The sequence below is a fragment of the Podarcis erhardii genome (genome assembly GCF_964252035.2).
Source record: "Podarcis erhardii genome assembly, chromosome: 13".
Lineage (NCBI taxonomy): Eukaryota > Metazoa > Chordata > Lepidosauria > Squamata > Lacertidae > Podarcis > Podarcis erhardii.
In genome coordinates this window covers 22,896,645-22,921,657 of record NC_138502.1, presented here as the reverse complement: position 1 = coordinate 22,921,657, position 25,013 = coordinate 22,896,645, and the positions used below count along the sequence as shown (strand labels likewise).

Sequence of the window (25,013 nt, the reverse complement as noted above, 5' to 3'; positions counted from 1 at the left end):
ACATGGCAAGAGAGCAGCAGCAGTGCCATTCCTCCCAGATAGTGGGAAGGAGGGGAGATACACTCCTTGGAAACTAGATCTGCCACCAATTTGTCTGCACCAGCACTATGGTAGCCAGCATGGTGCTTCACAAATGGCATGTGATGAGGAGGGTTCCTTCCATTCCTCTCTCCCTCTTGTAGTGGATGGAGCCCCTCAATAATCACCTCCTGAGAATCAGCTCTGAGATTCATACAAGACCAGGGGACTTGCTTATTAAGTCACTGATTCTGTGAGGCACTCTGCAGGCTCCATAGCTACTTGCAAGGGCACTCTGCAAAATGTTCAAAGCCGCAACACAACAGTGGTGGCTATGACAATAGGCAGGAAAGCCCCTTTGCTGGCAAAAAGAATGACCTGTCCTCTGTTACTGTTATGGTTGCATTACTCTGCTTTAAAATGATGAAATTCTTTTCTTCTTCACTGTTGAACAGTGCTTAAGGCTTGGTTTCCAGACCCTTAATCATCTTGGTCACCCTTCTCTGCACACATTCCAGCTTTTCAATGTCCTTCATAAATTGTGGCAGCCAGAACTGGACATAGCACTCCAGGTATGGTCTGATCAAGGCAGAATACAATTGTATTGTTTCTACCCCTGATCAGGGCACTATACTTCTGTTAATGCAGTCCAGTATTGTGCATCTGATTGTTGTGGTTCGAGGACCCGACCCCCACAATGTGAAATGAATATGCAAGGACACGTGATATAAGGTTAATGGGCAAGAAAAGGCCACAACTTTATTGATTACAGCAGTGAAAAGGTATTGGCTTAGGCATTGGATGTCTAAAACAAATGGGTTTATTCACCAGTAGGTGGAGCCTGTTGATGCTAATCCAACTATAGGCTCTCCCCTGATGTCACCAAGGGTCGTGCCATGGCCTCCCGCCAAGCAGGCATCGGACAGAATACACGACCGCCAGATTCCTTTAACGGAATACCCAAAAATTGAAGGCATAGGCGATGGCCACACCTAGCCCTTCGACACACCACAACACATTATTCCAATGCCTAACCTACCCACCAATACCACAAAAGTTGTGACGATTGCTATGAGGTAGGCGAAAAAACCAAGATGCCAAATGCCAAATGGAAAAACTCCTACCAGGCCCCCTGGACAACCAGGGTGACCAACCTAAGGTCCATAGCAAGGCCAATGGACTAAGCCCTGAGCTCAAAGGGAGAGGAGGGTGGGTGACTCGTGACGGGACGACGGAGAAGAATGAGGCCGGGGAGAGGCTGGCGCTGCAGCAAAAGGCTGCTGTAAACGCCCCCTCGGAGGCACCTGGTTGGGTGCCTGCTGAGGGGCGTGGGCACCAGCCAGGTGAGAGGAAGAGGCAGGGGGCTGATGCCCCCTGCTAGGGGCGGAGCTCAGGCTCCCGCCCACAACCACTCCCCTCTCTTCCAGGGAGGAGAGTCTTTCCTGTCTAAATGTACTGATTTATATTGGCCCCTAATGAAATTCATTTTGTAAGTGATGGCCCAGTCTGTCAAGGTCATTTTGAATCCTGATTGTGTTTGGTTTTTTAAAAATAATATTTATTCAAGTTTTAAAGATTACAAAAAGAAAATTAGAAACAAAACAAAAAAATACAGAAAAAATACTGTTAGAAAAGGAAAAACAGCTCAAACTTTTACATAACTTTCTTTCCTTTGCTTATTTCCTTGACCTCCTCACACCTCCCTTTTTTGTATTCTAGTTCAATTAGATATTTCAGCAAATCCTTTCCAGCTTTGTTTTTATCCTAATAATTTATCTTAATATACTGTAATTTTACATTCTCGTCTTTCACCAATTAAAAAATCAATTTTTACCTAATTCTTTATATCATTTCTGCTAAAACCACATTACTTCATTCCAACATCCTTCTAACATTCCTTAATTTTACAATGTTTCTGTAGATAAACTTTAAATTTTTTCCAATCTTCTTCCACCAACTCTTCACCTTGGTCACGGATTCTGCCAGTCATTTCCACCAGTTCCATATAGTCCATCACTTTCATCTGCCACATTTTGAATCCTGATTGTATCTTCTGACGTATTTTGTATCCCTCCCAGTTTGGTGTAATCTGCAAATTTCATGAGCATCCCATCAATTCCTTGTTCCATGCACACTTCAACTAGATTGAGTATCTATATATCTATTATAGGACACTGCACATCAAAAGACCAGAAGAATCTTTATGTATGCAACCACAGCTGCTAGGATGCTTCATGAACAGAGATGGAAGGAAGATACCATCCCAAACAAGTGGCTTGCAGAATTAATGGAGTGCTCAGAAATGGCAAAACTTATGGGAAGAATAAGAACTCAAGAAGGAAGACTCTTGAGTAAAGAATGGGGAAGTTATGTAGATGATTTAAAGAAGTATTGTAAACAATTAAATACATTACCAGGATTGGTATAAAACCAAGTAGTTAAAAGGTGATTTGGGGGTAAAGTACATAGAATGATTATTAAAAAGATGTTAAGAGGGAGGTGCAGTATTATTACCAGAGAAGGAGTGGGAGGGGAGAGTCAAAATGAGGGATAAAAATGTAAAGGAAGATAATTGCTGTTAAATTGAAACCTGAAAATAAAATTTATTTAAAAAGGGTATTTATAAATCTAAGATACACTGGGGCATATAAAATAATCCAGCTGCATTATAAATACATTGTGGCCTGTCATCAATAAGACAGTTGAAATCCTATATACCTTCTTTTCAGTTATTTATTTAAAAGTATATAATTTATTTGTAATTTACAAATAAAGAACCAACCACACATTTGACAATAGAAGATACAACCACACAACACCAACACCACAGTATGCAGACTAATGCAATAGCCTATACAAATGTATGCATGATGACAAATATTTATGGGAAATTATTTCACTTATTTAGTTAACCTGTGTGCCGTAGTGCCTAGAGTAATGCACTAGGACATGGGAGAGCAGAGTTTCATTCCCGACTCAGCCATGAAGCTTGTGCTACTCTCACTCTCTGCCTGAACTATCCCAAAGGGTAGTTGTGATGATAACATGGAGAGGGGGAGAAGTGTGTGAACTACCTTGAGCTCCTTTGATAACTATAATCAGAATAATTGAAGATATATAATAAGAAATAAAACAATAAAATCCCATACTCTTTCACTCAATAAATATTACGGCCTAACATATTGTTATCACATCTGACATCAGAGCAGCTGCATTCTGCCAACAGTGCTATACTCTGCCTTTGGGGTCACTATCTTCCTTTGGGACATTTCGTGGGCACTGGAAGGAAGGGTGTAATTTGCATAATAAAGAAGTAATTTTGTGCATGAAGCCCATGTCTAACCACTTAGGTTTCCTGACAAATGAAGACAAGTGACTTAGGCTACTTTTTGTCCACCAGGCACCTCATGTTTCAAAGAAAGTACACTGGATTCTAACTCCTACTTATTTCTCCTTGTTAAGTGCTCCTTGCTGTTCAGCTCAGGTCTCAGTAAAATTATATAGCATTTTGGAAAAAAGATGCAAGCTAATAATCCAGCACTAGAGGCTAAGATGGAGAAGATCTCCACAGCCACCATGTATTTTCCCTTTGTGCTCAGGTAAGTTGGCACAAAAGAGACCCACACACTGCAAAACACCAACATGCTGAAAGTGATGAACTTGGCTTCATTAAAAGTACTGGGCAATTCCCTAGCAAGAAAAGCCACAGCAAAGCTGACAAGAGCCAGAAATCCCAGGTACCCAAGAACAGAATAAAACATAGGGACAGACCCTTCATTACATTCAACCACAATTTCTTTAGCCAAAGTATTCATGTCCAAATTTGGGAATGGAGGAGCAGTAAGGAGCCACACAGTACAAAGAGCTCCTTGAATGAGGGAACAGGAGAAAACAATAGAAGCTGCCAGTCTTTTCCCCACCCAGTTCCTCATCCTGGATCCTGGCCTTGTAGCCATGAATGCCAAAATCACAGTGATGGTTTTTGCCAACACACATGAAACAGCCACGGTGAAGATGATGCCAAAAGCTGTTTGCCTTAGAAGGCAGGTCACTGTCTGAGGTCTTCCAAAGAACAGCAAGGAGCAGAGGAAACAAAGCAGGAGGGCGATGAGCAGAGTAAACGTGAGGCCACGATTGTTGGCTTTGACAATGGGAGTTTTCTGGTATTTAATGAATATTTTTAGCACCAAAGCTGTGATCACAGAAAATGTAAATGCCAGGAAAGCTAAACTGATACTCAAATTTTCACCGTAAGATAGAAAGTGTAATATCTTGGGGAGACATCCATCTTGGTCTTCATTTGGATACTGATCTTCTGGACATGTCATACAATTGTCCATTTCTAGGAAGTAAAAGCCATGTTGACACCTCAGTCAAAGAATTTAGCACATAGGCAACAGTCTGAACATAATCTTGGAAAACACATACTGGCCATAAGTTTATTTCTTAGAGACTGTGAGAAAGACAACATGTGTGATGCTTCTTTTTGCATTCTGCATCCAATTAATTAGTTTTTTTTTTTATAATGTGTGTTGTTAGGCCTATAAAATACCCATCTTTAACATTGTCAGCTTTGTCATTTAAATCAATGCAAAGCTAAATGAGCCATTGGAAGTCAGAGGGATATCATTTGACAATTCGGCAAATACTTGCCTTTTGGATTAGAAATCTTCCCTTCTGGACATGCTTCACAATCATAGCAGCAAAATGGCTCCCCCTCCTTCTTTTTTCTAACAGAACCTGGCTGGCACATGTTATTACACATGGAAAAAGGCAGCACCTATTTATAATAGAGAGGAAGTAAAAGACTAGTCATTGTAGGGGTTAGCAGCAGATTTGGACTACCTGAATTGCAAGGCAAAGAAGGGTCATCTAGGGAAAAAGTACCCATGTACAGTTTGAGGTCGACTCTGGGGTTGCGGCACTCATCTCGCTTTACTGGCCGAGGGGGCCGGCGTTTGTCCGCAGACAGCTTCCGGGTCATGCGGCTAAACAGTTTCTGGCACAACAAAACACCATGTTGGAAACCAGAGCACACAGAAACGCCATTTACCTTCCTGCCACAGTGGTACCTATTTATCTACTTGCACTGGCATGCTTTCAAACTACTAGGTTGACAGGAGCTGGAACCGAGCAATGGAAGCTCACCCTGTTGTGGGGATTCGAACTACCAACCTTCTGATTGGCAAGCCCAAGAGGCTCAGTAGTTTAGACCACAGCACCACCCACTGAGAGGAAGTAAAAGGCTAGTACATATTAGGGGTTAGCAGCATATTGGTACTGCATGAATTACAAGAAAAAGAGGGTTATTTGGATAAAGTTCTCACATGCCCAGACTGAAGGTGTATGGAATTGGATTATAACTCCAGATTTCCTGTGTCACTGTGATCTCGGGTGCTGAAAAAGCATGTCATTTTTAATGCCTTCACAAATGCTTAAATTGGGAAAGGGTGTTGAGTTGAGCACCTCTGAAACAGATTGAGTTTCATCACTGTGCTACAGATACAAGATAAATCTTGTAACTGATACACACCACTATTATATGCTCATCTCAATGAATCAATGACAAGGAAAATAATGGCATGAGAGAAAGCTGGGAAGGATATCTTGCATGCAAAATAAGATCATCCTTTCTGGGTCAAACAAAGTGGTCCTACAATGCTCATTGCACAAAATGCTAAAGACTAAATTTTATGCTATGAATGGAAATCTTAAACTACATTTTCAAATGTTTATTTCAAGAGAAAATGTGCTTGAATATATACATCTAAATGTGTGCATGGAGCTTTATACTATGGCAGATTAATGTTTAAACCGGGCAGAACAAAGAAACATTAGTGGTATGGCCTAGATATAGTTTCTCCCTCTGCACCCACCCCTGTGGGGATGTATAAATGTATAAATTAAGGATTCATTCTAGAATATAAATCAGTGTCTTTTCATAACTTTAAATCAAAAGTCAGGTCCTACCTGGTTAAACACGTTGTGCCATGTGATGATCTCCTCATTAACGGTGAACTCTCTGCTTGCCCATGGATCTATCCTCCCTACTTTCACCCTCAGGAAGGATCTATTTGGGAAAGTAAGCCAGTTCATAATATCAAATCCACTTTCTAATTCACCTTTCTCATCCAAAGATACCTGGTCCCCAGCACTGTTGTTAAAAGAGATTCTCCTCAAGAAAGGATGCAGCTATAATCAAAGAGGTAAAGACAGCTTTTTAAAATTATAGAATGAGAAACAATATGATTTTTTTGTGTTCTTCATCCAACTTTATTTATTATCCATCGAATATAAACTAAGAATGAATAAACTAAAACTGAAGAGGTAAACCAGGTTACAAAACAATTAGGGCAGGGATAACAATACTGCCATTTTTACTCCATCCCTCCATTTGTTTTATTTATTACCATATTGGCCTGTATATAAGCAGCACCCGAATATATGCCACACCTTTAAAATTCAAAGGGGGAAAAGAGAAAAAAGACAATACCCGAATATAAGCCGCTCCCTTAAAGTTCTGCAGGCACTCACACCCATTCCATTTTATCCTATGTCTGCTTCAGCAGCAATATCGTAAAAGCCAATTTTTGTAAGGTCGTGAATTGAAGCCGCACTTTAACTTTTCACTGTCAGAATTTGGAAAAAGAATTTGGAAAATGAAGTGAGGCTTATATTCAGGCCAATCCGGTATTTTGAGCATGATGAATACCCATATCCCACCTTTATATCTTTCAAGGCGCATAAGGCAACTTAACCATATAAACACATATATTGAAACTGATAGTACATGCCAATGTGAAGATTCAGTTCAGACCCTGACTCAGTGCTTTGCAGTATAGCCTGATTCAGCTTGAACTCATATGGATGGTTCCCGATTTGACTCAGGAGAGGAGAGATATCAGCTTCATTTTCCTTTCTTCCATGGATCAATCAAAGAAACAGTGAATCTCTTTGATAACGTCTATAACTTATTTATTCTCTACAAAAATAGAAGATTTTTTTTGTAGGTAAGGTAGTCCGTCCAGAGTTGGCAGAGCCACTACAAGCAAATAAGACCTAGAGTTTTCATGCTAGACAACTCTAAAATGTTATTATTTGACCTAAAACTACCTGACTTGTATTTTGACATTATTTTAGTATGTAACTTTATTTTCTAATGAAAAAATCCAGCTGCTCATTTTATTTATATTTTGATTTTTAAAAGGCAACTTTTTTAAACCTCTATTTTATATTTTATGCAAATAGTTTAGAGAGATTTTTTTTATAATCAAGCAGTAAACAAATTGTGTTCATTAAAAAGAAAACCAGCTCCTGAGATGCAAATAATGGATTGCCAGCATCAAGCTTTATGTCTGCATCAGATCCAACTGGCAGCATCTATACAGAAGGACATATTTAATTTTTTTGTGAATAAAGAAGGTTCACTGAGGCTTTGGAACTGGGAAACATTTCACTTCGTGCAGCGTTCTTAACTGCTTGGGATAAAGCGGAATGCATGAATTCACTATAAAGATATAGTGACAAAGAGAACAGAGAAGCTAAAGCTGGATCTACAGAGTTGTGGTGTCACACAACGCTCAAACTTAATAATGATGCACATCTTCTTTTCATGACTCTCAAGCACAGAGATGCTTTGGTTAATGAGTTCTTACCTGCCACGGTTGTGGATTTGAAAGCAGTTCCGCTTCTCTGTGCTTCAGATTCAATGAGTACATTGCATGTAAAGCATGAGCTAAGACATAGATAGCATTGTATATACTGTAGCTTTGGGAAATCATTTTCATTTCGAAAACTGCTCCAGGAAGACTCTCCAGTTTTTCCTGCCCTGTGCAACCATCACTATTCTCCTCAGACACATGGGAATCTGAAAGTAAGCACACAAAAGCCTGCTGCCAGAAGTCCCTGATAAAACTGTCTCCATTTGGTGAATAAGGATTCAAAGACTGGAGGAATTTTGGAAATTTGTCTACTGGATTGCTGTGAACAGCAAAGGACAAGGCTCCCTGAAAGACTTCTATACTCCAGCTTCTGTGAAACTGTAGTGCTGGGAAGTCCCATTCAGCTGTCAATATCCACACTCTTCCTAGAGATGACCCTGCCATATTTACTGTTTGCATTTGATACAGCAAAGATATCATATGCAGTACAGGTGCAGTTGCTGCATATACAATAACTGCTTTTGCTCTGGGGTTGTTAACAAGGTGGGCCATGTTCCCTGTACTTTGGTCATCATCAAGCAATTTGGAAAAGTCTGTCTGGGATTGCATTGTTTCTGTGAAAGCCAAACAGATGCCATTCTGGGAAAGCTTTGGTGCCAAGGTCTGAACAAAATTCTCTCCTTCATCATTGCCTGATGTGATAATCCCAACCCATGTCCACTGGAAATGCAGAAGTAATTGAACGGTTCCATGGTACTGATTCCCTTCATTGGGGACCATGCGATAGATGAAAGGGAACTGGGTTTTCATATTCTCAGGTCCAAATAAGCAGTAGGAGAGCTATAAAAAAGATGAAAAAGTATTGCTGAAACCAGATCAAAGGTTAATTGTGTGTTCAGAGAGGACATAGTTGAGAAATATTTATTTTGTCCTCTCTGCATCCATTTCTCTTCTTGCTTCTAACCTCCATTTCCCACCTAGTTTTATTTAAACGTATCTTCAATTAAGGCCATTCTGAATCCTATACCATGGATCCTGGATTCATCTTACTCTAGTTCCCCCCTGAACTGCTTTGAGATTTATTTGTTTGTTTGTTTGTTTGTTTGATTGCTTTTTATAATCAACTGGTGTATCAATTTTATGAAATAATAAAATAAAATAAAACATAAGCCATGCTGAAAAGAAAAAATTAAAAGTTATCAGGAAACCCTACACTATCTTAAAATGCCTGATGGAATAAACAAAAGTATTTGTCATGGGCCTGAAATTCAGCAACCTATAATTGGTAGTTCTAATTCCCCTCTGTTCAATCTTTACATTAAAAAGTCATATAGACAGGAACTTAATAAAGTAGCAAGTTTTAGAAGGATGCAACTCACATTTTGGTCATATATATGGATTATTAGTAGAATTATTGTTCCATAAATTATTGTTATCTTCATAAATCTGCAACTCTGGCTTATACTTAGGGGTGATATTCAACTACAGTTTACTTGGAGTAGACCCAATAAAATTAATTCTCCTAGCTTAGTCATGTTAGCTACTTTCAATGGAGCTACTCAGAATGAAACTTAACTGAATGTAACCCTAAATTATTCTTATATTTAAGTCACTGCTAAATTTGCATGTGTACATACGTATCTATCTATCTGCTTTGCTTTAAATAAATCTTGCTAATTTATTTTATTTGTTGTTTAATTTCGGTCCCTTTCAGTTTACGACAAGAGCACTGGAGAAAGTTCAAGGGAGCTAAATGTCAGTAACTTATTTTCAGCTTGAGTGTTACAATTAGCATCAGGCAGAATATGCCACAATAACTACACTACAAATTTTGTTTTGCAAAACCCTGCAAGCCTCACATACATACCTGAGGAATCTTGTAGGTGCTTAAGATGGTAGCCATGTAAAGTGAGGTTTCAGAGCCAAGACCCCCAATGACAGCTATTACATTATTTGGTGTATCACACCTGTAGTTGGGGGCCACCGTTTTCACTTTAAAGAGAAGGTTCAAGGTAGACTGATAAGTCATCTTTTCATTGAAGTAGCTGTCATAGATACGGAATCCCAATGTAACATTTGGTAAAATCCTGGGATTCTCATTAATCTCCTTCACTGCAAACACCAAGGCCAGGACATGCTGGTAGTATTTTGTCACTGCACTGTAATGAAATCATAAGCCACAATCCCATTCGCATCAGTATCCTAGAACTCATGAACTGCATTCCAAGCCCAAATTTCTCTCACAGAGTCATACATCTTGTTTTTTTAAAAAAAAAACTGGGCTAGCAACAGAAACAAAAACAACAGGCAACAGACAATAAAACACACAATGAAAATGAAAGGTTAAGGGTATTTTTAAACACAGAATAAAATAAAACACATTACTGCCATGGGTGGGATGACACTTAAAGAGGAATAATATCATATATTATTCTCAAGTGCGTGGCCAATCCCACTCACCAAATTTCTTCCCAGGTAGGAAGTTTCTTGAATAAAAACACAACCAAGGAATATTCATAGCAAAGGATGCTAAAATAGGCAGACCAAAATGTGCAGCAGGACAGCACCTCGGGTGAAAACCCAAAGTCCTGTCCTGAAAAAGGAAATTGTTAAGACTTTTATACATTTCTATAACTAGCAATTAATAAACCAAATTATGTCAAAGCCTGACGCATGCACGCATTGCATTTGTTATATAACTGTTTAACCTTTGCTATATGTCTGCCTCAGCCAATTTTAACCATGCACACAGCACAAGGTTCATAGTTGTGTCAAGCAGACAGGGCAAGTCAACAACCTTTGGTCAGTACAGTAAACAGAAGCTGGCCACCTTCAGTATATTAAACAAAAAAGTTATATTTTAAGTATCTAAATTAAACAGAACAACTTCCCATAACTTTCTCTCTGGTTTTTGCTGCTTTCTGCTGTGTAAGCTATTTTCACTAGGCCTGGGGTCCCAAAGTTTTGGGGTGAAAAGGCATTTCCTTCACATTAATGAATCAACTAAATTCATTAATAAGCAGAGGGAGGTGAGGAACAAGGTTCTTCCTTGTGGACATATTTAATAAAATCAAACCAAACGTCTGCAATTCTGTCATTTTTACACTGTCCCCTGGAAATGCGTAGTTGGTCAGCTATTCTAATAAAGCAAGTTCCCAAACTTTGGAACAAGCATTTGTTTTTGGGTATCATCCCTTAAACATGCAACTTTAGAATCAATGTATACACAGCTTCAAAAATATGAAGAATTCAAACAAAAACAGATGGATATATTAATTATTTTTTAGTATTGTCATGCATAGGTTCCCTAATGAAAGGAAGGATATTTTTTAACTGTGGAACAGCAAAAGACAGAGTTTGCCACCATTTATAAGTTTCATAACTTGTATTTCTGGAGTCCTATCCACAATAAATAGTGAGGAGTTATCATCCTTTTGTGAAGACAGAATTCATTTTAGCTCATATTTAATGCTGAGAATGTACATAAGATAGTGAAAGGAAACTTGAAAGCAAGACTTGTGGAAAATACAAGAAATTTTAAGAACTAGCAGCAATTCTGTATGGTTTCATAAATTCTTAAAATATACCAGGAACCAAAAACACAAATCAGAAGAGTGTATATGACATGAGAAAGAGGATAACTGACCATAAGTTCAGACAGATATTGTGAAAACTATAGAGAAATATGAAGTAGCATGAAATTGGTAAATTGTAGATGTGGAAAAGAATTGCTTTTACTCAGAGTAGACCCACTGAAAGTAACACACTGATATTTTTAAAATCCATTAATTTCAGTGGGTTTAATCTGAGTATAACCAAATTTGGATATCCCTGAGTTCTTTTATTATTGACCTAAGGGGTTATTATAGCCTCCCCATAAACGTTTTTATGAGAAATAGGAAATTCCTTACAGGACATCTTCAATAAACCTTAAACTGGGGTGTTGCTTGAAGGATATAGTGTCAAAAAAGGAGAAGAATTGTGAAAATATACTGCCAATGATGATGTCACCTTGCTGATAATACTCATGTGGGATCTGGAGGGGATCTCCCATGTTGCAAGTAAAGGGAAGAGCCTTGCAGTCAGTTAGGGGAAGAAACACCAACCATACAATCAGTAGACATAGCAACAAAATCAGCATTGCAATCAGTAAAGTGAATCCTTTCCTTCTCTTTCAAAACCTACTGCATCCTAATCCATTTGTATACAATGCCCCTCCCCCCCCCAATTTAGAGCAAACAGTCATAGCATCCCTAGATTCTGCTGTTTACTGGTGATATTCTATGGCATATAAAGCTCCCAACAGTACGACTTGTCCAGCCTGTCACCTTGCAGTGTAAAAAACTCAGGCATATTTTATACATTTTGTTCACCATGATTGCTTTTAATGAGAGTGGTCACTGAAAATACATGCCATTTTGGCAAGGGAGAGGATTGGCATAATTTTAGATAATTACAGGGTTCACAGTTGTCCCCAAGACATCCAGCTCATAGTGTTTGGAACAGCTTGAGAAATATTTATTAGCTGTAATTTCATGATTTATTTTGTTGAGTCAGGTTTGCCACTTGGACGTAGTGTGACATTGAGAAAGAAAATATATCCAGAAGCATTAAGTTTGGGAATGAACTCTTGTAACTTGAATCCATTTCTTCAAGTCCTGCTCTACAGAGCTGGAAAATACAAGTTTGCTCCATCTTCCATTTGACAGTCCTTAAAATATTTGAAGATGGATGTCGTATCTTCTCTTGGTCTCCTCTTCACCAAGCTAAACATACCCAACTGTCAACTATTCCACATAAGACTTGGCATCCAAACCCCAAATTATATTGACCTCCTTTCTCTGCACATGTTTCAGCTTCTCAATCTCTTATGAAATGGTGGTGTTCAGAACTGGAGACACTACTCCATGTGAAGGTGGTACTGGAAGGAATTTTTTTTTTGTTTTTACTCCATGTGAAGGTTGACCAATGCAGAATACAGTAGTGCTATTAATTATGTTGATCTGAACACTATAATTCTGTTGATGCTGCCTAGAATTGGTTAGCTTTTTTGCAGCTGTTCTACACTGTTGATTCATGTTAGTTATTTATTTAAAAAATACATTTCAAACAAAAAAATAAAAACACACATATGACAATGAAAGTAACAACCACACAATGCGGACTTCATAGTATGAAGACTAATGCAATAGCCTACACAAATGCATGTAGGCTGCCAAATATTGATGGGAAATTATACAAATTAGATTGTTAATTTCATGTGCCATAGTGCTTAGAGTGAGGCACTAGGACATGGGAGATCAGAGTTTCAGTCCCTACTCAGCGATGAAGCTTTTGTGGTGACCTTGGCCACCTCACACACAGTCGGTCTAAAATAACTCACCAGATTATTGTGCAGCTAAAATGGAGGCAGGGAGAAGAAATACAAAGAAATATAATAAGAAATATCGTATTTTTTGCTCTAAAAGACGCACCAGACAATAAGACACACCTAGTTTTTGGAGGAGGGAAACAAGAAAAAATAATATTCTGAATCTCAGAAGCCAGAACAGCAAGAGGGATCGTTGCGCAGTGATCCGTCTTGCTGTTCTGGCTTCTGGGAGAGCTGTGCAGCCTATATTCACTCCATAAGACACACACACATTTCCCCTTACTTTTTGGGAGGGAAAAAGTCAGTCTTATAGAGCAAAAATTATGGTAGGTAAAAAACTAAGTAAAAAAAAATAAGTAAAAGAACTATTGCATATTGTTCTCACATCTGACATAGGAGCAAAACCATTTTTTAAGCAGTGCTATACTGCTTAAAACAGAAACAAAGAAGCGATCTTGTGCATGAAATCCATGTCCATCCAATTAGATGTCCTGACAAATAAAGACATGTGACTTAGGCTACCTTATTTCCATTAAGCAGCTCATATTTAAAATAAAAGTGCACTGGATAACCACACCCAAGTTTCTAACTGCTACTTATTTCTCCTTGTTAAGTGCTCCTTGTTGTTCAGCTCAGGCCTCAGTAAAATTATATAGCATTTAGGAGCAAAGATACAGCCCAACAATCCAGCACTAGAGGCTAAGATGGAGAAGATCTCCACAGCCACCGTGTATTTTCCCTTTGTGCTCAGGTAAGTTGGCACAAAAGAGACCCACACACTGCAAAACACCAACATGCTGAAAGTGATGAACTTGGCTTCATTAAAAGTACTGGGCAATGCCCTAGCAAGAAAAGCCACAACAAAGCTGACAAGAGCCAGAAATCCCAGGTACCCAAGAACAGAATAAAACATAGGGACAGACCCTTCATTACATTCAACCACGATCTCTTTAGCGAAAGTATTCATGTCCAAATTTGGGAATGGAGGAGCAGTAAGGAGCCACACAGTACAAAGAGCTCCTTGAATGAGGGAACAGGAGAAAACAATAGAAGCTGCCAGTCTTTTCCCCACCCAGTTCCTCATCCTGGATCCCGGTCGTGTGGCCATGAATGCCAAAATCACAGTGATGGTTTTTGCCAACACAGCAGAAACAGCCACAGTGAAGACGATGCCAAAAGCTGTTTGCCTTAGGAGGCAGGTCACTGTCTGAGGTCTTCCAAAGAACAGCAAAGAGCAGAGGAAGCAAAGCAAGAGGGCGATGAGCAGAGTAAACGTGAGGCCACGATTGTTGGCTTTGACAATGGGAGTTTTCTGGTATTTAATGAATATTTTTAGCATGAAAGCTGTGGTCACAGAAAATGCAAATGTCATAAAAGCTAAAGTGATACTCAACATTTCATCATAAGACAGAAAGTTTAAACTCTTTGGTAGACATCCATCTTGGTCTCCATTTGGATACTCATCTTCTGGGCATTTTATACATTTGTCTATTTCAGAAAGGATAAAAAAAATATAACAACACCTCAATCAAGGAAACATGTACAAAATGGCCTCTTTGGACACTCAGTAATCCTGGCAAAGGAACATTCAGAATCACCTAGCTCATTACAATGTGAGTTTATAGGCCTCTAAGATTCCTTTCCTTAAAGTACAAAAAATAAAATTCCTACATTATGAATTTTCTAGTCTTGACATAAGTGATACAAGAAATGAGAATAAGAAAAGAATGCTCCAATTTAGTAGTTCCCAGTCTTTATAAATAGGAGGACTCCTTTTTAACCAGATTTTTTTTCATGGACCCCATTTTCCTCACAGCCAGAGGTGATTTTAAAACAGCATCTGAGCATTGGGCCTGATCCAGAATCAGAGCCTTTTCTTATTGAAATGAAATGGGGCTTCATTTTGTATCAACATATGTAGGAGACATTACCACTGTGGGCTACCAGTTCACACCCACCCACAGGTAAAATTTTTCACCCGTGTAAATTGTCCCTGTCCTGTCAGGCTCTTGTTTGTCAAGCAACCATCAAATGCAGAGGTCCTCTGCTGGAGGGGGAAGCTGTTGATGCTTGCTGAGGTTTCCCCTACCTGGGCAATGGTGGAGACACCACAGAGTGGGAAGTGAAAATGCTGATCACAATTTCGTATCAGTAGAGAGTGCAAGAGAGTGACAGTGGACATAACTGTGTATGAAGGGAACTGACACTCTAGCAGGCTTTCCCCAGGCTTGTTGCTTAGATAGGCACTTCTTGAGTGTTTGCCTGGACAGCCATCTGAGTGAACTTCTTGGATGTTTGCCTGGATAGCCTTCTGAGCGAGCCTTCAGGAGGAGCACTCTTGTGCTCCTGCTGCCACTGGGAACCCTCCACCTCCTCCCCAGAATCAGTGGGCATGGTCAGTGGAAGCTCTGAGGTGGCTCACAAGTTGGCTTCTCAGCTACCACAATACAGAATGAGCAGCTGTGGGTGCCCTTTAGTGACTCAGTACTGGAGGAGCCTCCTCTCAGGAGTTATGGGATGCAAATTCAAGTTGAAGCACAGTTAGTCCACCCCAGCCCAGGCAGAAAGCCAGAGGAGGCTGCCTTGCTTTTTGGCAAATGGGCCACATGAAAGCCACCGTAAATAGTTCTGGATATAGGAACAGATACTGGACGCTTGATTCAAGCAAGGGGTCTACTGCCCACAGCACGGGAACCACTGCTACAATATGGTAGACACCTACCTTTTTTATTAGAAATCCTCCCTTCTGGACATGGGTCACAATCGTAGCAACAGAATGGCTCCCCTTCCTTCTTTTTGCTAACATAGCCTGGATGGCACTTGTCATTACACACTGAAGAGGGGGCCTTCTGTCCATAAACAGAAAGGAGGAAAACATACTTAGTGCATGCTTATCTCAATGAGTGATTCACACAGAAAATAATTCCATCAGAGAGATAATTTTGTATGCAGTACATGTTGATCCTTTCTGTGAGCTATAACAATTACTCCCAAAATTGACTTTTGTTAGAAATGCTTTTTGCCTTAGTTCTGTACAACTAGTTGAAAGCCAGATTGATTTTGGGGACAGTACATCTGTATGATGGGTGGCAATTTGTTTTGATACCTTATACAGTTCTGTTAGTGAACAGCTTCGTTTTCTGGTGTTACAGTACATTTTTGGTAGAGCAGAAGGGGTGATTTGTTATAGCAGTTTGGTGACTGTGTGGAGTGATTGGGTGGATGGCGAGTTTATGGATGTACAAGATGAATGAGCCTGGAAGTTGGCTTTGAACTCAATAAAAGACATAGCCTATCCATTTATGGTCTCTATTTCACATAAGTTTCGCAATACCTGCTTTCTTTGAGTCATCTCTAGATCTCTTTGTGGAACAATAATGGAATGCATACTGCTAGTGAAATACATAGTTTTGTCTCACTGAATTTATTCTTTCATTTCATGAAAAAGAAACATTCAGCAAAATGAGGGTTTTAAAAAAAACAAGGGGGTTGTTTTCTTTTTTGCTTGCAGTATATTTGCTTATGCTCAGATTTTTTTATTTAAAAATGGATGTATGAAAGTACAATGAGATGTGTGATAACTTGATGAGTAGTGAATATTGTACTCAACATTAATATTTTGTACTTAGAACTAAAATTCAGACTCTACCTGGTTAAACATGCTATGCCATGTGATCATCTCATCATGAACGGTCAGCCCTCTGCCTGCCCATGGATCCAGCCTTCCTACTTTCACCCTTGAGAAAGATCTATTTTGGAAAGTTACCCAGTTTATAACATCAAATCCACTTTCTAATTCACCTTTCTCATCCAATGACACTTGGTCCCCAGCACTGTTGTTGAAAGAGATTCTCCTCAAGAAAGGATGGAGCTACAATCAAAGAGGTAAAAGCAGCTTTAAAAAGTTATAGAATGGGAAACAATATAAATATTTTTGTTCTGCATCCAACTTTCTTTATTATCCATAGAATATAGAATATTGATAACCTGTCTCACCAGGACCTACAAGGCAACTGAACAGTGAAATAAAGAAGACTAATTAAGACATAATTACACAATAAAAACCGTAAAAAAGAAATCAATCCAGAACAGTAGCAATAAAATAAGAGAGTTATCAATGACTATAACTAATTTGCAGTTTTCTTAAATTATGTGTAAAAGTTGTACTCTAAAACTCATCAGCAACAGGTCCACATCAAAAAGGACTTCACCAAGACAACTTAGAAGGCCCTACTTTGTTTATCCTCCCACTGCATTTCAGATTGGGGGAGGGTATGGAGGGTAGTTACAATGATGATCTGAATTAATAGGTAGTAGGGGGCCATTGAGATAATCTTGGCCCAAACAATACAAGCTGCTAAATGAACTGGGTCCTAAAAACCATCTGGTCACCAAGGTTACCAAGGCCATGGTCTAAGGGCCCAAGATGCAGCAACATTGCTGAAGTTAATCAGGCCTGGGTTTAGTTGGAGTGTAAACCTATGTAATGAAATTTTCCATTTGTTCCATGAGGGAAGAAAGGCAAGATAAAAATGGACTAAATAAATAAATAAATTTGAGCACTCAGTATATGTGTGTAACTCTAATCACTCATTTCCTCCATATTCAAATCTGTTGTCAATTTGAGACATTGCATTTTTTCAAGCATGTGTGCTATTCTATAGCATTGAGGATGAAGACATGTTCCCTTCCTTCCTTCCTTTTCTTTTTTGTTTTGGCAAGCTACTAGCAGAAAGGAGATTTCTCACTTCTCTAATATTTCAGAATAAATGTTTATTTGTTCATTTTCAAACAATCTCTCTTGCCCGTTTTCACTCATCTGGATCTGGTACAGACATAATGCTTGATGTTGGCAATCCATAAATTCCAGAGGCAAGTATTTAATTGTGCTTTCCCTCCCTCCTGCTCCTGCATTATTTATAGAACACAAAAATCTCATTCTCTTCCCTTGATTGCCTTTAGTCAGGACTTACTATCCCAACTGCCTGAGAAGAAGGGGAATGTATCCTGTGCTATATGTATTTCATGAAAAAAGAAACTGAGAAATTTCACTTGCAATATTATGGGTTGTATCCAATGTTTATCCAACACAGAGTAGATCCATGGAAATTAATAGGACTAACTTAAGTCCACTTATTTCAATGGCTCTTTTCTGAGTTGAACTTAGTTGGGTACAACCCTATAAGGCATTTTGTCAGTTGTCAGATTAGTTGAACATAATAGTATTCTGCATTTTCTAATCATATCTGTAGAGTTGCCTTGGCAACGAGTTAGTACCTGCCACGGCCGCACATTTGGAAGTATTGTCACAGCTCTGTGCTTGGAGTTCAGTGAGTACATGGCATGCAAAGCATGTGCTATGACATAGGCAGCATTGTATACACTGTAGCTTTGGGGGGTCATGCTCATTTCAAAAACTGGTGTAGCAAGGCTCTCCAACCTTTCCTTCCCAGTGCAGGCCCCATCGTTCTCTCCAGGGGAATCTAACAATACACAGTGAAATGCTTGTTCCCAGAAGTCTCTTATGAAATTGTCCCCACTGCATGGTTTAAAGATGTGAAGGAAATTGTAAAATTCCCAGACCTCAGTAGAGTGCACTGCAAAGGACAAAGCTCCTTGGAAGAGTGTTATATTCCAGTCCCTTTGATACTGTAATGCTGGGAAGTCCCATGCAGCGGTCATAATCCACACTCTGCCTAGAGATGCCCCAGACATATCTTCACTTTCTACTTGGTACAGCAAGAATATTAAACCCACCATAGACAATGTTTCTGCATATACAATAACTGCCTTTGCTTTCCTGTCTTTGTCAAGGCTGGTCGTCTCCCATGCCTCTTGGTAGCCATCAAGTAATTCAGAGACATCTGTCAATGGTGGCATTCTGTCTGTGAAAGCCAAGCAGATGCCATTATGGGAAAGCTTTGGCATCAAGATCTGCACAAAATCCTCTCCTTTATCATCAGCCAGTGTGATAATCCCAGCCCACGTCCACTGGAAATGCAAAAGTAGTTGGATAATTCCAGTGTACTGATTTTCTTCATTGGGGACCACTCGGTATATGAAAGGGTATTGGATTTTAGCATCCAGAGAAGAACCAAATAAATAATAAGAGACCTGAGAAACAGTATACACAGATAAAAGTATATTAGTGATTGTGTGCTTTCAGATATAGTGTGGACATATTTTAACTCTATTTTTCTGCTATTAACCTCAGAATGAAGGCTCAAGAGACATAACTGTGGTGAAAGATTATAATTCATTAGTTTGAGGGTATGCAGCAGTACCATGAACTGTCAAAGAAACGACATGTGGGAACTTATGGGGAAAGAAAGAGAAATATTCTCTTTCACCCAACCTAGGAAAGAGTGTCCTGGCTTGGTGTTCATCATAATTAAATTGAGTGATATGGTCCTGTGATTACCAGTGAGTGTGTGGTACATAATTTATGCATGTCACTCCTGCTATCTGCCATTCCACTGGGCAAACATTTAAGGTCTCAAGAGCATCAGACCAAACCAACCACCTCCCCATGCTAGCAGCCAGAGAAATGTGATAAAAATTGCCTTGCAGAGGAGTAGCTCAGTATGCTTAGCTAGGCTTACTTTCATCCTGCCCACATGTAATGCCAATTGTGAGATCAGAAGCCATTTAGCTAAATCATAAACACTCAGCTCCAAATATTCCAATTGCAAGGCAATGTGGAATTAGCAAAAAAGAAAGATAAAGGGGGGAGAGACTCAGAAGCCAAATAAGGAGTACCCATAAATGTTAGACAGTGACTGACTAATCCCACAGTACTCAGGGTGGGCAGGCAGCATGTTGTGCTGAACACAGAGGTTTCTGGGATGGGTCCAGCCCTTAGAAAGTTAAGTACCAACCCAACACTGGGCTCCATGAATTCTCACTGTCACCCTCCATTTTAGAGGAAGTCCCTTGAGACTTTCTACTCCATCGAATATGGCAGATTTCCCCCCATTATATGGACAAGGGGCAGCATATCTGTAAAACTGCAGTGTCTTACATGCATATCCTACCTGAGGAATCTTGTACGCATTTAAGAATGTGGCCATGTATTGAGAGACTTCAGAGTCAAGTCCCCCAATGGCAGCTATCAGATTCTTCTGTGTGTCACACTTATAGTTAGGGACAGTCAATTTAAAGCTAAAGAGAAGATTCAGAGTAGTCTGATACGTCATCTTGGCATTGAAGTAGCTGTCATAGATGTGAAATCCCAATGAAACATTTGGTAAGATCCTGGGATTCTCATTTATCTCCTTCAGTGCAAATACCAAGGACAGTACATGCTGGAAGTTTTTTGTCACTACACTGCAATAAAAATATATACCACATTAAACCAATATTTTAGACCTCATGAATAACTGTTCTTGCAAAGACATCTGTTTTTGGGTCTGACATCCTTTTCATCAGTACTGCCATATGTATCTTCCAAAGCAATGTGTATATGACTTCAAACTACAAATAACTGAAACAAAAATAGATGGGATCGCTTTAAGAGGATGGCTCTTTTATGTCTGTGAGCTGCTTGCCTTCTTATTAATTTAAGCAAACTTTTTGAATTTGAAAAGAGAGAGGGAGATGCAGTGGCGTAGCGTGGGGGGTACAGGGGGGCCTGCCACACCGGGCGCAACATCTGGGGGTTAGGGTTAGGGGGCGCAAATCCACGGGTTAGGGGGTGCAAATTACTTGCCTTGCCCCGGGTGCTGACAACCCATGCTACGCCACTGGGGAGATGGTTTGATACTGTTCTTAAACATTTTATACTATTCATATTTCTGGAGTTCTGTTGATAATAAAGCAAGCAAGGGAGAATTTTGTATCCAAACAAACTTCAATTGATTCTGCATTCAACCAATATTGTTATATCTGCTGTTGAAATAATCTATGAATGGGTGTCATGCTCTCTCAAAATCTACTTTAAACTATGAACCTTTGCTGCAACGATTATTTCAACTTATTTTTCTTACTAAGAAAAAATTAACCAGAAAACTTACCATTAAGAGGAATATAAATTGAAAACATGTTTGAACAGTGTGGGTTCTAGGGGCAGCAAAGAACATCAGCTAGTGTGTGCTTCAATAAAATCTGCCCTGCATAATGAAAAGTTGTATAATTTTGTTTGTGAAAAAATGAAATTACTTTATAGGAAATCAGGGAACCATGATGCTGCTTAATTAAAATGTAACTCACATTTACATTGTGCACACAATAGACCCCATTGTGCCTCAGTGGAATATTGAATTCCAGGACTGCCCATAATTTGCCAGGCTACAATATAGTGGTAGATAAATAGTTACGTTATAAATTTCATCATCCTGACCAGCACCTTCTCAAAGCACTGCCGAAAACATTCAGTCATGAAATCAAGATTCTAAATACTCTCTCACCAGCTGTGGATATTTATAATTAAATCACAATGTGTTCATTTTAAAATAGAGAATGCAATTCATAGTGAAAGGGGTAATCAAAGGAAGGACTTATGAAAAATACCAGAAATTGAGATTGTACAACAAAAGTACAATAATGCTGCATTATTTGCCACCCCGGCTACAGGCAAAAATGGGATAAAGAAGAAACTACAGTGATTGGCAGGGGAAAGCAGAAAGATGATGAATGCATTACAAAAGATAGAGAATAACTGAAGATAAAATTCAATGGATATTATGTAAACCTTAAATAACTGTTGGGCAGCAGGAATTGATAGACCTGACAAGCTGTGGCAGACTTTGGCTCTCAAATTTCAGCAGCACACTATACAATGCTGAAATTCCTCTCCCCTCCAGCTGCCTCCACTCATATTCCATTCTACAGTATTATTTTGGTGTGCCCTGAAGTGCTGTGCCCAGTGTTTCTACACTGGTCATACCACTCTGAAAACGCCTCTTTGACAAGTGTATATGGCTTCCCTAGATAACACCCTCTGCTTTTGCCTTCATGGGATGTGTCCTTGGACTCTGGATGTTGTATTTTTTGCTGCATGAACATGGATGGATGTGTGTGAGGAGTGGGTGTGTAGAAACATCTTGACATTTGCATGACTGGAAGGTAGCCTACTCTACAGAGGCAAGAATAATTTCTACTGTTCCACCCAATTTTAGCTCTGGCAAAGTCCATGGACTCAGTGCCCTTTGGCCCTACCCATCACTGTAATACAGCCCATGGGAAGATGTTTCATAAGGGAACATGGCACCTGAGCTGATATTTTTTCCCCACTCCATATCAATGGGAGTAGTATAAACTGTATGTTAGTATTTTATGAGAGACAGGAAGTTCCTTACACAGGATCCCGAATAAGCATTGTATTGGGGTGTTGATTGAATTCTATGGTGCCAAAAAATATGAAAAACTGTGAAGAAATACCACCAATGATAATGTCACCTGGATGATAATACTCATGTGGGATCTGGAAGGGATCACTCCTCCTGCAAATAATTGGGTGCGTCCTGCACTCAGTCAGAGGGTGAAACACCAACCGCAAAATCAGTAGCCACAGCAACAAAAACAGCATTGCAAACATAACCGATAATCCTTTCCCCCCCCTTGAGCAAAATCCTAATATCAGTTGTCTCCTGACACTGTTGGTCAACAGTGATACTTTCACTAAAACTTTCAGCTGCCTTTCATGTTCACTGTCTGTCCTCAAGAGCTCTGAAAGGAACAAGCATATTTTACAGTATATGTATTTTCATCTTGATTCTGCAAGTAGTCATTGAAAATCCATGTTGCTTTGGGCAAGAAAGCAGATAACCATAATTTGAGATAATTGCAAGGTTCACAGCTGCATCCCCAAGGCATTCTGCTCATGGGCAGCAGAATAGCTGAAGAAAACTTGTTTACTGGGTGGTGTCTCGTATCTGTTTCCCTATTGAATCAAGAGCAGGGAAAATCATCCAGAATAGACAAGATTTGGAATGAAGCCATAGAGCAGTGATAAGGAACCTGTGGCCCTTACATATGTTATGGAACCCCAAATTCTATCAACCCCAGCCACAGGGCCAGCCAACCTATCAAACAAGGGGAGGCAACTGCCTCAGGCATCAGGATCAATAGGGAGAACAGATCCCATACACTACTATCCCTAGTACTTCAAGACTACCACAAAAGTGCCTGGCTTAAAACTGTCTACCAAAAACTCCACTCTTGTGGCCTATCCACACAACACCTACTCACTATGGGCCTTACCAAAGCAAACAGTCTAATTTGTCAATAATAATAATAATAATAATAATAATAATAATAATAATAATAATAATAATTTATTATTTATACCCCGCCCATCTGGCTGGGCTTCCCCAGCCACTCTGGGCGGCTTCCAAAAGATTAAAATACTGTGATACATCAAACATTAAAAGCTTCCCTAAACAGGGCTGCCTTCAGATGTCTTCTAAAAGTCTGGTAGTTGTTGTTCTCTTTGACATCTGGTGGGAGGGCGTTCCACAGGGAGGGCGCCACTACCGAGAAGGCCCTCTGCCTGGTTCCCTGTAACTTGGCTTCTCACAGTGAGGGAACCACCAGAAGGCCCTTGGTGCAATGTCTAAAAGATATCGAGCATCAGAACAACCTGGACACTATAAGGAAATTCTGCTCATGGTATGATCATTTTCCATCTTCCCATTTTGATTCTCTGGCTCCATACCTGCACAAACTAGCTATCCCAAAATACAGACGTGCTTTCACACTCACAAGACTGAACCTTTTGCCATCTGCTTTACTTTAGGGCCGATTCCAAAAGATCCCGCATGAGAAACGCCTTTGCTCCTGTGGAGACGGTAGCACCAAAACAGCGGCACACACCCTCCTGTCTTGCACTCTCTACAAAGACCTGAGGAACGAATCACCCCACTTGTACTGACCACCCCACTCGTACTGACCATCCCAGGGTGCACAACCACTGCCACAGTGTCCTTTCTACTGTCAGACCAAAAGGAGCAGATAACAGCAAAGGTTGCTAGGTTCTTAGCAGGGGCAATCAGAATAAGGGCCACTATCTGACTGTTGATTCAGGACCCTAAACTGTGTTTTTATACTAATTTTCATTTTTTCTGTGTATACTGCAATGTTTTATTGTTGCTATTGTTGCGAATGCAATAAAGTTTCTATCATGGAACTGCCTCAGGCATCAGGATCCAAAGGGAGAACAGAGCTTTATTCCTCCATTGTTCCTGATGTAGATCTTCACCCCTTCCTTCTTGTCAGAGAGGGAACACCATGTTGTGGTATTCCTCAGGTGCCGAAATGTCTTGGCCTGGCCTTGCTCAGCCACTATCGGCAATGGTCAGGGATTATGAGAGATGTAGTCCAATAGACCAGAGATTCCCTATCCCGGTAACTGGTCAGCTCATGCTTGGAACAGAAATGCTAGAATCATTAATGCATTTCCTCTGCTCTCATGCAAAACATTGCAATTGTGTACATGTATATATTGTTCACTGCCTAGATATTTTATATAAGTGGGTCTAATTGCTTATTGGATTGTGGTCCATGCATTGTTAACAGAAGTCATGGAAATGTAAGCAAAGAAGTTGAGTGTAAACAGCCTGTTATAAGGCACAGAGGCTTTGAAACACCGTTTAACTTTTCTTGATGGCCTATCTTCTTAATTATTTTAATCTTTTTACATTTCTAGTTGTCTCCCTCACAATTTTTGTTCCTATCTTGATAGCCACCAACTTGCATAGCTTTAAAAGAGGAATAGACAAATTCAAATATATGGCTATGAATGGCTTCTAACTTTAAGGGCTATGATTTACCACCATTTATATGTTTCTCAAGGCAGTAGCTTGATGTTGTAATTGGGGATAATGCTGTTGCACTCAGTTCCTGTATGTATGCTTCCCACAAGCATTTGGTGTTGCTGGACTAGATGGGTTATTGGCCCAATCCCCATAGGTTGCACCCATGAGGAGTTGCAGATATCATTCCAGAAATCAACATTTTTTGTACTG

General features: G+C 39.7%; 2 protein-coding genes across 2 annotated transcripts; both read right to left on the bottom strand.

Moving 5' to 3' along the window:
• Positions 1 to 3,458: 3,458 nt before the first annotated feature.
• On the bottom strand, positions 3,459 to 11,733 carry LOC309326942 (vomeronasal type-2 receptor 26-like; the record flags this gene model as incomplete). The annotated part of the gene is made up of 6 exons (XM_081835970.1): positions 3,459 to 4,360; positions 4,672 to 4,798; positions 5,989 to 6,210; positions 7,674 to 8,519; positions 9,547 to 9,838; positions 11,591 to 11,733. 6 exons carry the CDS (start codon positions 11,731 to 11,733, stop codon positions 3,459 to 3,461), a joined length of 2,532 nt encoding a protein of 843 aa, XP_081692096.1.
• Positions 11,734 to 13,642: 1,909 nt separating this feature from the next.
• On the bottom strand, positions 13,643 to 20,246 carry LOC309326941 (vomeronasal type-2 receptor 26-like; the record flags this gene model as incomplete). Its single annotated transcript, XM_081835969.1, has 5 exons — positions 13,643 to 14,538; positions 15,773 to 15,899; positions 16,700 to 16,921; positions 18,328 to 19,164; positions 20,085 to 20,246. The coding sequence occupies 5 exons, from the start codon at positions 20,244 to 20,246 to the stop codon at positions 13,643 to 13,645; spliced, it is 2,244 nt and encodes a 747-aa protein (XP_081692095.1).
• Positions 20,247 to 25,013: the final 4,767 nt, after the last annotated feature.